The sequence below is a fragment of the Sorex fumeus genome, unplaced genomic scaffold (genome assembly GCF_029834395.1).
Source record: "Sorex fumeus unplaced genomic scaffold, SorFum_2.1 ptg000047l, whole genome shotgun sequence".
In the NCBI taxonomy this organism is placed as follows: Eukaryota; Metazoa; Chordata; class Mammalia; order Eulipotyphla; family Soricidae; genus Sorex; species Sorex fumeus.
This window is the reverse complement of record NW_026606104.1, coordinates 54025537-54040752: the sequence shown is the minus strand read 5'-3', so window position 1 is coordinate 54040752 and position 15216 is coordinate 54025537. Positions and strand designations below refer to the sequence as shown.

At 41.6% G+C, this 15216-nt stretch overlaps 1 protein-coding gene across 14 annotated transcripts in view; it reads right to left on the bottom strand.

Annotated features, from left to right (window-relative positions):
- MACF1 (microtubule actin crosslinking factor 1) overlaps window positions 1–15216 on the bottom strand; it is a 403924-nt gene that overhangs the window by 253803 nt on the left and 134905 nt on the right. For all 14 annotated transcript variants that reach the window (XM_056123700.1, XM_056123697.1, XM_056123710.1 and 11 more), the window contains one exon: window positions 3821–3882. In XM_056123700.1, the coding sequence (XP_055979675.1) occupies window positions 3821–3882 (62 nt within the window). The remainder of the gene's footprint in view (window positions 1–3820; window positions 3883–15216) is intronic.

The window sequence follows — 15216 nt, the reverse complement described above, 5'->3', positions numbered from 1 at the left end:
TCCATGGTCCCCCTGAGCACTGCCTAAGAACCCACCCTCCCGCCCCGCCCAACCCTGACCCAAGAAAAAACAAATTTGATTAAAAAAATATATAGGGGCTAGAGAGATGGTACAGGTTTATTACATGCCTTGGATACAATCAGCCCCTGTCCCTATCACTGACACAGAATTATCCCTCAAGCATGGGGCTGGGAGTAGCCTCTGCACATTGCTAGGTGTGGCCCCCAACCTCCGCCCTGCCTTGCCCCCCCAAAAAAAATAAAATGCAAAAGATAATAAACAAACTAGTGTGTAATATATGGAGTTGCAATTAATTTAGTCTGTGAAATGAAAGTCAGAGTCTCAGGAAGGTGACTTGGCCTAAAGGGTAATGGAAGGCAGCCAAGCAGAAAGGCCAAGACGTGCATTCTAGGGAGAACAAAGTAAAAAAAACCAATGATGAAAATACACAGAATTCAGGGAGTGTCTTGTGTGAGTATAGCACAGGCTACACCATGCAGAATGCTTCAAAATTAAGCTGGGGAGCTGGAAACCAGGTTGTGAAGGGCTTTGTATCACGACAGGATATGTATCATCAAGAAGGGGAACACAATAAAGGAATTAAAAGTAGTATGACTTTTTTTTCTTCCTACTGCTCTTCCTTCGTTTGTCCAGACACTAAAATAATAATAAAGTAATAATATCTGCCTACCACTTACAATATAAAGACAGAAGGTAAATAAAACTTTTAGGTACTCTAACAGAAGGACATGAGAACACAAAAATATAAATACAAAATAATATAAGAAAAAGAAAAGGTTGTCAATCCCACATGGAAGTCAGAAAAATATTAACTGGGAAGGTGCTAGCTTGGTGTTGTTCAGGAAAACAGATTTGGGAATGGTGTTCTATTGTGAGGGAGCAGTGAGAGCAAAGATAAGAGTCAAAATAGCATGACACGTAGTTCAATAAGAACTTACAAAATGAAGAAAATTTAGTGCTATGAGCTTGGAAAGGTTGGCAGACACCAGAGCCAGTACTTACAAAGATTCAGAGCATAGGTTGTAAGGGCTAGGCGATAGCTCAAAGGCTTACAATACATACTTCGAAGGAAGAGAGTCAGAGTGTGGACCCCAGCACCCCGTGGTGTTCCAAGCGTCACTGGGCCTAAGTTTTCAAGTATGCAGTCAGGAAGAGAGTCGCTAGGAATGGCCCTGCGTCCCAGAGTACTGCCTGGGAATTCACAATACCTACTCCCCAAAAGCACAGTATCTACATTCTAATATTTCAAACCTGCTCTTGGAATGGGGGAAGGGGTACAGCCACAGGGGGCTGGGCCACACCTACAGGAGCTCAGAACTATTCTCTTTTTTGTTTGTTTTTGGGTCACACCCTGTGATGCACTCAGGAATTAGTCCAGATGGTGCTGGAGTATGATATGGGATGCCAGGGATTGAAACCAGGTCTGCAGTGTGCAAGGCAAGTGCTCTACCTGCTGTAATACTGTTCTGGCCCTGGAGGCTATTCCTAACTCTGAGCTCAGAATCAGTCTCTGGATGTGCTCTGGAGAACATATGCAATGCAAAAGAACTAGGATTATAAATAAACTCCTTATCTCCTGTACTTTACTATCTCTCAAGCCCCTCAGAACTTAAACTCTCTAATCTTCATTTTCTTTATTGATAAAGCGGTCTAAGTAGTATCTTCAGTATAACAAGAATATCAGAAGAAAACAAGGAAAAGGCCAAGAGGAACATCAATGCAGAACAGACAGAGGGAGTGATACCTCAAAGGATTGAGCACAAGGTCTCCAAGCCGGAAACCTGTATTTGATCCCTATCACTACATGGTCCCCTGAGCACTGTTTGGAGCAACCCCCCAGCACCAAGTCCAGAGTAGCCCCTGAACAACATCAGGTCTGGACCAAAACCAAACAAAAAACCAAGTCATACAAAGGAAGACAAGCCAGGAAGAGAGGAAAAAAAGACATTTGTGCAGAGAAGAAATAATTCAAGAAAAAGAAGTGTTCTAGAAACCAACTAAAGAGGGTTTCAAGGAGTAGTAATTAGTATCTGATGCTACAGAGAAATCAAAAGGAAGATGAAATTAAATGACTGGTATGGCAATTAAGAGGTTTGTGCAATCTTTCCCAGAACTGAAATTATTATAACTCAAAGTCTCTTGAAATCTTGACTGCGGGTCACATTAGTCATAGTTAATCCTAAGGCAAGTCTTTAATATGCATTAAATTTGCTTTCTCAGTTTAATAATAGCAGTAAAATATCCCAAACCCTAGCAATTCTGGAAAGCTTCACATTTTATTTTATTTTGGTTTTTGGGCCACAGTCAATGGTGCTCAAGGATTACGCCTGGCTTTTTGCTCTGGGATCACTTGTGATGGTGCTCAAGGGACTATATAAATAAATAAATAAATAAATAAATAAATAAAACTCAGAATACTCTATCCAGCTAGATTATCATGCAGATTTAAAGGAACTGTACAGAGATTCATGGATAGACTCAGCTTAGGGAATTGATAGCCTTGAAATCAGTTTTACAAGAAGCGCTAAAGGAACTTTTTAAAGACAAGACAGGGGCCGGTACAGTGAAGGGCATTTGCCTTGCACGCAGACAACCTAGGTTTGATCCACAGCATCCCATGGTCCCCAGAGCACTGCCAGGAGTGATTCCTGAGTGTAAAGCCAGGAGTAACCCCTGAGCTTTGCCGGGTGTGGCTCAAAAACAAACAAACAAACAAACAAAACAAAAAAACAAAAAACAGAACAAACTTCTCAGCACTTTGCCATTGATAATGGTACTCATGGTGCTTTGGTTGCCTCTAGAAGATCAAGAAAGAATTTTATACTTTTTCATTAATGAATTTGTTTCATTTATACTGAATGTTCTTTGTCTAGTCAGGTGACTTTGTTGCATCTGTAGATATTTATATTACAACCATTTACTTACTAATGCAGATATGCAAGCATTATTTATATTTTCTAAAATAAAGCCAATATTCCAGGGGCTACAGTGACAGTACAGAAAATAATGTGCATGCCTTGGACACAACCAACCCAGGTTCAATCCCTGGTACAACATATTGTAATCTAAGCCCACCAGGAGTGATCCATAAGCACAAAGCCAGGAGTAAGTGCTGAACACCACCAGATGTGTCCTCCTCATCCCCAAAATCTACATTAAAGAAAAAGAACAAAATTCCCTTTGTCCATTCTTATATAGTAATCAATTTGGGGAGAAGGAGTTGGCACATACCCAGAAGTGCTCAGGGTTTACTCCTGGAGTATGTAAGAGGACCATACACAATGTCAGGAATTGAACCAGGGTTGGATGTATGCAAGGCAAGCACCTTAACCCCTGTATTATCTCTGGCCTATTGTAATAAATTTTAAAAATCAAGGATTTTATAAATTCATTTGTAAAGCTAAAAACAAAGTGTTCTCTGAATCCCAGGAATCACATTTCATAGTGCCCTCAACTTTAGTTTTTGTGTGTGTGTGTTTTATTTTTGGACCACACCCAGCAAAGCTATACACTCCTGACACTTAGAAACCACTCCTGGCAGGGGACCATATGGGATGTCAGGGATCCAACCCAGGCTGGCTGTACCTACTGTATTATCTCTCCACCCTCACAACTTTATTTTTCTGAGGTAATAATATGTATTACTCTGTCCTTTGTAAGAACATGATCAACGAAGTTTATACATGGTCATGACTTCCATTAAATGTCACATGTTTATCTTTCACAAACTCAAGCATGCTGTCTGAGAGAAGGAAATGACAGATCCAAACTGAGAACAGAACCTCTGAAGGAGTCCTACCTTCATCAGGTGCTTGTTGACCCACTTGGTGAATGTCTTCTTTTGAACACGGTCCCGTTCATCTGTAAAGGAAACACAAGAGAAAGAACTGGTTTAGTACTACCCAGGCACTAAATTCTCCTACCCTGCCTTGCCTATACCCATTTCTCTAGAACCACAAAAACAGTTGAGATGGTGTTTTATTGGAAACAGTTGAGATGATGTCTTGTTGGCCTACCTGAACGTCCCCTTCTATCCTGACCAAATAGGCACTTTATAGAGGAGACAAAATCACAGGTTTCAAAAGTTGTCATGGCTAAGGTCCCATAGCTTCATAATTCTCTGGGGGACACAGTGCTTCCCTACAGCAAGTACCAAAAAGCCAAAGCTATTAAGACTATCAGCCATACCTGTGGAGTGGTCTAGCACTTCGAAAACTCACATTTCAGTGGTGAAATACCACTTTTCATATACAAATCTTCCAAGTCAAGGCTATGCTCTCCTTCCTACTGCTTCAATACTTGACAATGACTGCTCCACTGAGGATGCACTCTCTTCCACAACTATCAATCCCCAGAGCCACTTCCAGATGGCTGATCCAACAATCCACTCCTTTTCTATTTATTTCAAAAGTCAATACTCCACCCAAATATCACTATCACTGATCATTCTGTACTGCCAGCCACCTACATAGGGAAAACCTACCTTAATCTTTCCTGACAAACCTTTACTATCCCCACACACATCATCTGCATGTATGCTGCATATATGCTCAGTGCAGCTGAACATGCTGGGGTTCCACTACCCTTCATTTCCAATTCCCATCTAGCCATCTCAGTGCTACACCCCTGGACTCATTCTCAGAATTGTTTGACTCTCACATGTCTGATATTAAATTCACAGTCCCTACCCTCAGAGATGACAACTAAGCAGAAAAGAGAACAACTTAAAAAAGAGGTAAGCATAAGCATCCAAGAAACAGCCAAAAAACAGTTAGGCCTACATAAGTAGATGAGAAGATCATGAGCGATTATTGGGAGTTACCATTAGAGTGATTCCAACAAGACTTTACAAAGATGAACTGAACTTAGAGAAAACAAAGTCAAAGTTCACTATATGAAGTTTCACCTACTGCAAATTCATGGAGTCAAGAAAAAGTTCATGCTAGAGAGCTGCACGGAACTAAGGATGGCTAAAAGAAAAGCCTCTTTCAACAATTCTTCCTAAACCACATTGACCACATCAGCCCTCTATGATAAATCCAATAGTGGCTTACAGAAGAACAAAAGATTAAGACCAATTCAACTCAACTGTCCAACTTTTATTCACTATGTGATATATGGTTGGAGAAATAAAGATAAGACAAGGTCTTTGACCTAAAGGAATTTACAATCTATCTGCACTTCCAACTTTATCTTTAGACTCCCCTGAGTAATAATTACTCTGAAGTCATTGTTTCCAAACATACCTTGTCCTTATGCAACCCCTCCCCTGACTGCCCCAACTGGAATACTTTCCTCTTTTTTATCTAACTTGAAACCTTCTCTTTAGGTCCAGCTGAATTCCACTTCTCTCTTTAAAGCTCTCTAGCAAGAGTCACCACTGGATGCCTCTAAGTGCCACTGTTTCTTAAATTTAGATGGTACTACATACAGAAAATCTATTGGTTAAGGTTGAAAGCTTAATAGGCTGAAATAAGACTGCTGCTTGTAGCTCAAAACAAAAACAAAACAAAAAACCTATTGTTAGATATCTTTATATTTAAATCCTGTATCTGGTATATTTAACTTTTTGGGAATTGAGAACCATGTTTAAAATTTCCTTAAACATATAACACTGGGAACAGAGAATAGTACAGTGGGTAGAACACAAGCCCCCTTGTTGGGGGCTCCCCATCTCTCATCCCCAAGATCCTATATGATCTCCCAAAAGAATCCAGAACTCGTGAGCCAAGGGGAATATACAGAAGGTAAGTGTCGTGCATGTGGCCAATTCTAGTTCAGTCTCCCTAACTGCACTGACAGGGGTTGCTTCTGAGTACAGAGCCAGGAGTAGCCCCTGAGTATCACAGGTATGCCTGGGGAGGTGGGAATCCAAAATAAAGGTGTCAAGACAGGGGTTAAGGTGCCTGCTTTGCCTTGCATACCGCTGACCCCAGTTTAATTTCTAGCACTGCATATGATCCCCCAAGTACTACCATGACTCACCCTTAAGCACGTAGCCAAGAGTACCCCTGAGCACCACTTTGTGTGGCTCAAAATACCCCCCTCCAAATCTAACATTTAGGACAACAGAAGGCACACAGGAATACTCACTCCTTTAATCATACATATTGAGATTCAGGTATGAACCAAACTTACATTCAGGCTACATTTTGTTTTTGTTTTGTTTTTTTTTTAATTCCCCTTCCCTCCTCCATTCTCCCAACATTGTGGTTGATGTTGTAGTTGCAATGATGGGGATTACAAACATATCTGGCAGTGATGCTCACACACTTAGCTGCAATTGTCATTCGGAGGCTGTTGCAGTGCTCATGCATGTGCTTGTCAGAGGTCACACTTTCTGTACATGTCGCTTACACATCTTTTTAGTTGTGGACCTAATCAGGGGGTGCATCCCTTCCTTCAATGTTCCCTCACACCTGGCTATATTGCTCAGAAATCACTTGTGGCACTGGGGATCACATATGACAGCACTGATTGGCTCAAAGAGCAGAGCTGCATGGATAGCTTTCAGCAGCACATGTGGGGCGCCAAAAATTTGAACTTGTAAGCATATACGTGCTCTAAGTCCCTGCATTATTCTCTGGTATCTTAAAATGCCATTTTCCAAGACAGATTAAGAAATGTTTGCAAAAGAAACTGAAGGACTACTCTTCAGCAGAGGGAAAAGATTGCAATTTGAATATCCCTTCTATAGTTACAGCTTTTCTAAATTCTACCCGAGATATCTGAACGCAGGAAACTTGGCTCCTCTTATTGGAATCTCAAGGGGAACGAGTTAAGATGAAGTTCTAAAAAGTTGAATGTGTGTATCAGTCATGCATAACTAGCATTATGAATTATTCCTATGATCAAAAGTATCAGAGGCCAGAGAGATAGTACCATGAGTAGAGTGTTTGCCTTCCCTTTGGCAGACCCAGGTTCGATCCCTGACAATCTAAATGGTCCTTGGAGCCCACTAGGAGTGATCCCTGAGATGTGGCCTCCCCACACCTTCCCTGACCAAAAAAAAAAAGTACCTAAGTCTATGTTGGGAGAAAAACTGAGGTTTAAGGTGTTGGAAAGATAGTGCAAATGAGTTAAGTCTCCAGCACGGCATCACTGCCCACCAGCACCTCAATATTTACGACCTTTATTTTGTGTAAGGCCCTATTTGAGGTCTAAGTTATAATTCTTATAATTTTATCAAATATGCTTATTTATCCTCATTTTACAGTTCAAATTGAAGCCCAGAAAAAAACTTAAATAACAGTAACAGAATTAGGATTCAATGGGCCAGAGCAAAAATACAGTGGGTAGGACACTTGTCTTCTACCCAGTTGGCCCAGGTTCGATTGCCAGCACCCCACTGGCACCCTGAGCCTTGCTAATAGTGATCCCTGAGTGCAGAGCCAAGAGTAAGCCCTGAGTACTGCTGGGTGTGGTCCAAAATAAACAAAACATAATAAAGGATAATTAAGATTCAAAACAAAGTTTGTCATAGACATTGGGGGTGGAGAGGGGTTGGAAGGGGTCCCCAATGGTACTGGAGGTTTCAGTGCTATGCGCAATAACGCAAAGGTTTGATTGCATATAGCAATCAAACCTCAGTCCTATGAATACCAGGCATGCACTCCAGCCCTCCGAGCCATTGCCTCAAGCTGCCATAGAGTTTTAAATGTGGACTCTTGACCTCTACATTATATTGCCACCATGGAATTACTAGGAGGCAAAACAATATAGTCCTATCTATACCTTGAAGAGAAAAAAAGGAGGTGCAAATTTTAATTGTAGCAGGGATTTAATGAAAGGTGCTCATAACCAAAGATGGTTCAGATTTAGAATGTCTCAATGAGGATTGAGATTTGTGTAAATGCCAAAAATTCCAATGCATATTTAAAACTGTATGTGACTTTTTAAGAAAAATCTAAGTTTTATAAATAATAATACTTTGCACCATCAGAGATTTCAGGCCAAAAGCTGAATTTAAAAAGTAAGCCAAGGGGTTGGAGTAATATTACAGCGGGTAGGAGATTTATTTGCCTTGCACACGGCCGACCCAGGTTTGATTCCCAGCATCCCATATGATCCTTTGAGCACTGCCAGGAGTAATTCCTAAGTGCAAAACCAGGAGTAACCCCGTGCATCGCCAGGTGTGACTCCCCACCGGAAAGAAAAGAAAAAAAAAAGCCAGGAATACACACAATCGATAAAGCACTCACAGAACAACAAAACAATCCAAGGATTCCATCCAAAAATCTGGCAGAGATGGAGACACTTTCCCAAAGAAGATACACTGATGACTAATATGCATATGAAAAAGAGCTCATGTCACTCATGATTAGTGAAATGCAAGTCAAAGCAACATTAAAATATCATCCCAAGTCAATGAGAATGATATATATCGAAAGCCTACGAACAGCCCACTCTGTGGCCCAAGAGTCCACAGCCAGGGTTGTGATGAGAATGGAACCTTAATCCACTGCTAATGAGAATGTCATCTGTTCAGACTCTATGCAGAGCAATACAGAGACCTTCCAAAAATAGGAACAGGTGCTGGAGCAATAGTACAGCAGCTAAGGTGTTTGCCTTGTACATGGGTTCAATCCCCAGCATACATATGCTGCCCTAAGCCCACAAGTAGTGATGATCCCTGCGCACAGGGCCAGGAGGAGTAAACCCTGGGCATTGCTGGGTGTGGTCCCAAAACAAAACAAAACAAAAATAGAAATAGAATTTTCATACAACTCAGCAATACCACTTCTTGGCATCTATCCCGCAAAATACAAAAACATTAATTTGAAAGAACATATGCACAATGTGTTCTTAGTCCTATAGCCAAGATAAAGAAGCAACCCAATGCTCAACTACAGATGAATGGATTAAGAAGTAAAGTAAAGTAAAGTAAAGGCCCTCCCGTTGATCGTCGATTTGCTCGAGCGGGCCCAGTAACGTCTCCGTTGGAGACTTTGTTGTTACTGTGTCTGGCATATCGAATACTCTCGGTAGCTTGCCGGGCTCTCCGAGAGGGGCGGAGGAATCGAACTCGGGTCGGCCATGTTGGCCGCTTGTAAGGCAAACGCCCTACCCGCTGTGCTGTGGCATATATACTCAATGGAATACTAGTTCTAAGAATAAAATCATACAATTTGCCACAATGTGGACAAAATTAGATAATATTATGCTGAGTAACAGTCAGAAGGAAAGGAATAGGTACGGCATAATCCCCGTCATGTGTGGGACTTAAAAATATACAGGAAGGTAGCAAAAAAGGGCCAAAGGCAACACCACAGGAGAACTGAGTTTTCCAGGGAAGTGGAGATATTGAAAGGGAGGGGCATTGGGGATCTATGGAGGTGGGTACACTGGTGATAGAGGTGGTATCAGAATAATTATATACAGAAGAAACTAAAATTAACAATATTGTAAATCACGGAACCTCACTTAATAAGTTAAAAAGAATAAATAAACTAGGAATAAGCACTATAGCAAATGGAAAGAGCCAAAGAAATAAAATGAAAGGGATATATATAAGAAAGAGGGAAAATATCCAATAATTTCTAGAGTATTACTTGCAATATCATATTCACAAAAACTAAGTATGTCACAGATACAAAAAGATATACAGGCTTACAAATCCTAAAAAGAGAGTTCCAGTGGAGAATAACAACCTACTGGAGTTGGATCTCCAGTAGTACTTAGTGCCTGGTCATTCCCCCAAGCACAGTCCAGTGTGCCTCTATATAAACATATACGTATGTATAAAGAATCTACAAAGACATTATCTTAAAGATAAAAACAGTTCAGAGAGATTTCAGAATTTAGATAATGTCAGGAGGGACAGAATCAGGTCTATAGCTTTGCTAATCTCTAGTCTGGTTCTTACTTTTTATGATACACATATAAGCCTGTTTCATCTATTCAATGGGAAGTTTGATCTTTTATTTTTTAATATTTTATTTATTTTTATTTATTTGCTTTTTGGGTCACATTCAGCAATGCACAGGGGTTACTCCTGGTTCATGCACTCAGGAATTACTCCTGGCTGTGCTTGGGGGACCATATGGGATGCTGGGAATCGAACCCAGGTCGGGCCGCGTGCAAGGCAGACATCCTACCCGCTGTGCTATCATTCCAGCCCCAAGTCTGATCTTTTTTGCTTGTTTTTGTTTTGAGGCCACACCTAGTTGTGCTCAGGGTAGGGCTAGGGGACCCCACATGAGGTGCCAGGGATTGAACCCCAGCTGGCCATGTGCAAGGAAAGCATCAGCCATTGTACTATCTATCCAGCTCTGGAATTTGATATTTGAACCAGTTACATCAAATCAAAATCATCTAGAGAGCTCGCACTGGGCTGTTTTAATATAATAAACTCAGATCTATTTTAATCTTTCAACAAACGAAGAAGCTGATGAATAGGTAAGTTATGCAATTTTCCCAGTTTGTGGAGCTGTAAGTGATAGATCATAAGCTCCATGCAGACAACTGACATCAAAGTCCATGTTCTTAACTATAGTCAGGCTATAGTGCCTCCAGGAAACTAAACAAGGTACTGTGAGCTCTGTATATAATGTTTTCATCCTAAAATTTCCAATTAAAAAATACTCTAGACTTCCCTACACTTTTCTCTTGACTACTGAAAAGGGGTCCTTTTATCTCCCCAAGCACTCTTTTTTTTGGCCTTTTGGGTCACACCCGGCAATGCACAGGGGTTACTCCTGGCTCTGCTCTCAGGAATCACTCCTGGCAGTACTCAGGGGACCATATGGGATGCTGGGAATCAAATCTAGGTCGTCCGCGTGCAAGGCAAATGCCCTACCCGCTGAGCTACTGCTCCAGCCCCTCCAAGCACTTTCAGAGAGAGAAAATTCTTCTTTCTAGACTTCAGGAAAAATTTCAATGATAAGCTGATATTTCTTTTGCTAAAGTTATCCCTACTTGTGTATCAAATATCATTGTAGTACTGGCTCTATTTTTTTTTTCCAAAATGCACTTAAGAGGCCAGAGAGATAGTATAAGGGTTAAGATCCATATGGCTGTCCCTGGGGTGGCCATATGGATCCCCTGCATCACATATGGACCACTAGCACACAAGTAACCCAGATCAGAGAGTCAGGAGTAAACACTGAGCTTTCTGGGTATGGCCTAAAATAAAAAAGAAAAAAGAAGAAGCACTTAAATATTTGGTACTGATCTAGCAGGCAGGAGATAAGATTAGAACCTGAGCTCCACTATTTCCATTCTAGGATTTCCCCTGAGGTCCTTTTCAACCAGATCAACAATGAGTAATTTTCATTTTAGAAAAACTCCGCCTATCTGAATCACAATTTTATTTTTTGGCTTTTTTGGATCACACCTGGAAATGTTCAGAAGTTACTCCTGGCTCTGCACTCAGGAATTACTCCTAGCAATGCTCGTGGGACCATAAGGGATGCTGGAGATTGAACCCAGCAAGGCGGATATATGCAATGCAGATGTTCTACCCAATGTACTAATACTCTGGTCCCCCACTGTACTAATACTCCGGCCCTGGAGCAATTTTGTTTTGCTTGAGAATCTCAGAGTAAGAAATCAAAAGATAACACATTATCAATCCAATCATTCCCAAATTTAGATTTTACAAACTAGTAAACTAATCATTTATTTAAATTAGAAAGCCTAAAAAATATGAAAACAAACTAGTATTCAAAAATCATTCTTTCATAAAGCAAAGAACATTTTAGTACCAAAAAGTTGGAAGAGCAAATTCAAAATAAAGAACTGTTCTTTAAGTTTAAAATTACAAAAGGCACAATTCATTTTCTTTATCTTTTTTATTTACCCAGAACTGACAAACTGCAGTTTGATACCACTCTTATAATCTGAAAGCCTGTGGCTGAAAATAAGAGGTCACTTGCTCAAGATTGCAGATCACTGTTTAAATAAACTCCTCTCCCCAAGAAATCTAAGTCATCACCAATAGTATAAGGGGTCACCTCTATTCCTCCTTCAGATCCTGTCCCAATGCCAACTTCAGGCCTTTTCCCCTCCCTCAATGCTAGTATAAAAGTGAAGAGAATTAGCAATCGGCCCAAAAGAGGAAAGCTAAACCAAGGCTCCACCCTTCCGTTCCTCACTAACCCCCCCCCCCATCAGTCTGCTCAGAGGTACTCTCCATAACCAACAAACTTCTGCTAAAAATACACCCAAGAATTTCAAAACTATGCAACATAACTTAAAAGTTGTTTCCTATACAGAGAGAAGCATGAGCATAAATTCAATCTCTACCCCCCTCCAAAAAAAACCCACACCAGAGCTTAAACTCTAGTGTACCCACACCCAGAGATCTTAAGCTCTTGCCAGGGAACCACTGAAGTTCCCCAGGAAGTAGGGCACCTCAGACTAGTCCATCACACATTTTAACAAGCCCAGAGGCTGTAACACCGATGAGGCTTCAAAGTCCACACAAACCTATGAGTCAATGAGAGCAGGACCTACAGGCCCAGACAAGGGGGAAAAAAAAACCATACTGACCCATACAGCACATGCGGCAAATCAGGTGGGTGTTGAACTCGTGCTCATCTTGGTAACTGGGCCACATGGCGCCCCTGAATCTGCTGACCTTCCTAAAAGAAGAGTATCCCAAAGAACCTTCCCTAGAGACCTGTGCAGCTTCTTTTAAAAAAGGCTTGGAGATGATCAGAGATAGTTTAAGGGCTGTGCCATGAACAGAGAGGAGAGCAGAAGTAAGAAAAGTGGCTCCGCCTACCACTTCCTACTGACCTCCTCTTCCCCTTGAGGTCAGAGAGGAAGCTCCTCCCTGGGGCACTTCCAAATCCTGAATACAGGTCTTCAGGCAATAGCACCCTACTGGAAAGCAGCACTAACTCAGTGTTTTCAAAGCAATGTAATGCACAAAGGTGGGCACTACTGCGTGTTATTACTGAGTAGCCTAAGAGACAGAAGCTAGTCTTTGAGCTACAGATTTGCAGAACAGAAACTGGTGAGCTCGTAAGGTAGAGTGGCTTCCTGCCAAGTCAGGAACAGTGCATCCATTGCCCAACCACTGCTCCACAGGCTTGCCTCTTCTCAGCACAAGCACAGACAAGGTATTAACCAACTAAGAAGGTCCCACAACAAACAAGACTAGAGTGGTGCAGGCCCATACACTCTCCTGCTCTCTGTGGCCAAAAGAATCCTAGATCCAGAAGGAACTTCATTTCCCATACTTGGTTGCCCAAAGGCATAAGACTCAGTCTCTCCCTAATGATTCCACCTACTTTACAAAGTAAACCACAGCCAGTCTCTCAGTAAATCAGTACGGGATATTTCAACAACTTCAAAAATCCTGTTTCCTTAATCCTTCAATCTTTTCCCCTCATGCAGCCAGAAATGTTATCCCAAAGTCCTCTTCCTCTTGGAAACCCCCAAACCCAACCGACCCTCCCCACCCATCTCCCTTGCCTCCTCAGACAGCACACTTAACCTCAGCTGGACCAGAAATCTCTTTATCCATCAGTGGAAGGCTGCTTGCTTGTTTGTCCAACTTGTTTTCTGAGCCTTGGTTAATAGTACCAGACACGGGAATGTTGAAGAAACACAATGAAGGGCTTCTTTTTATTCAGACCCAGCCCCATCTACTGCTTCTTCACAATTCTGACCCAACCAGGCGACAGAAAAGCCCCGCTTCTGTCCGGGTCAGGACAGACACTCCAATCCTGGCTCCACACCACCCAGAACAGCCCTATTGCAGATAAGGGCCTAATCACTAGCCCTTGGCTCCAGCTCCCTAAATAGAAAGACTTCTTTCAGGCTAAAGCTGCTCCAATCCTGTTCCTGACACAGTGGGGGGTGGGGCAGCAACCAGGAAATCAAGTTTCTAGAAATTACAAAAAAGGGGGAAAAAATCCGCAAGTGCAAAAGTAAAGAAGATTCTTGTCTAGCAGGCCACCGGGTTTAAACAAGCCTGTGACTTGTGCAAGTGTAACAACAGCTTTTTTTACTCCTCACTGGGCATCCTTCCTGTCCTGCAAACTGGCAATAGTCTGGTTACTAATACAGGGATGGCAGCTGTCTTTATCCCTCCTGGACTAAGTTCCCAGTCACCAGATAACCTATGACAACAGTTTGTTCCTCTGACTAACAGTGGAAGGATCCTTCTGGAACTTATCTTACCCTAGTTAAATACATAAGAAATAGGAAAGAGAGAGGAAAAAGGAACAAACATTTCCTGATTCCTACGTAGTTTTTCCTTGATCAGACTTAAATTCCTTGTGTTCAGGGACTATCTTTTTGATTTCACATTCCAGTCTATAACAAATTCAAAAGGCACTAATAACCTAAACTAAAATTAAATGAACTTGTAACATAACTGTTAGTTCACAAGTAATGTGCCAAGACCCTTATATTTTCATTTAATCCCAACTATCTTTTTTTTTTGGGGGGGGGGGCGGGTTTTTTGCGACTCACCCAGCAGTATTATTCCTGGCTTTGTGCCCAAGGGATCACTCCTGGTAGGGCTGATGGACCATATGCTATGCCAGCCATATGCAAGGTAAGTAAGGGTGTGGCCCAAAACCAAAATTCCAAAATTAAAATAAAAAAATCACTTTTAAAAATACAATTTTTTAAAAGGCACCAGGTTGAACCTCTATGGAAAATAGTACAAAGATGTCTCAAAGGTTATAAATAGAAAAAAAATTATGACTAGGGAGCCAGAGACAATACACTGGGTAATGCATTTGCCTTGCAGGCAACAACCCGAGTTTGATTCCCAGAACCCCTTATGGTTCACCAAACTCTGCCAGGAGTGATTCCTGGTACAGAGCAAGAGGTAAGCCCTGAGCACCACTGGGTATGAAACCCCTAAAAAAATCATTAACAGCGTTTCCGTATGACCCAGTAATTCAACTTCTTGGCATCTACCCTAAGAACAAAAACACATTAATTCAAAAAGATATTTGCACTCCTTATTTTCACTGAAGTACCATTCACAACGCAGAGTACTCATGAACGATCGGTTTGAGGCCCTCCATGTTCCCGGAGCGAAGAGATGCCATTGGGCTACACTAGCACGCGACAGGGACAAATGGAGACGTTACTGGCGCCCGCTCGAGCAAATCGACGACTAACGGGAAGTTAAGTGATTAAGTGATTAAGTGACCATTCACAAGAGCCAACATTTGGCAACAATCCAAGTGCCCAATAACAGTTAAGTAGATACAGAAACTGTGACAA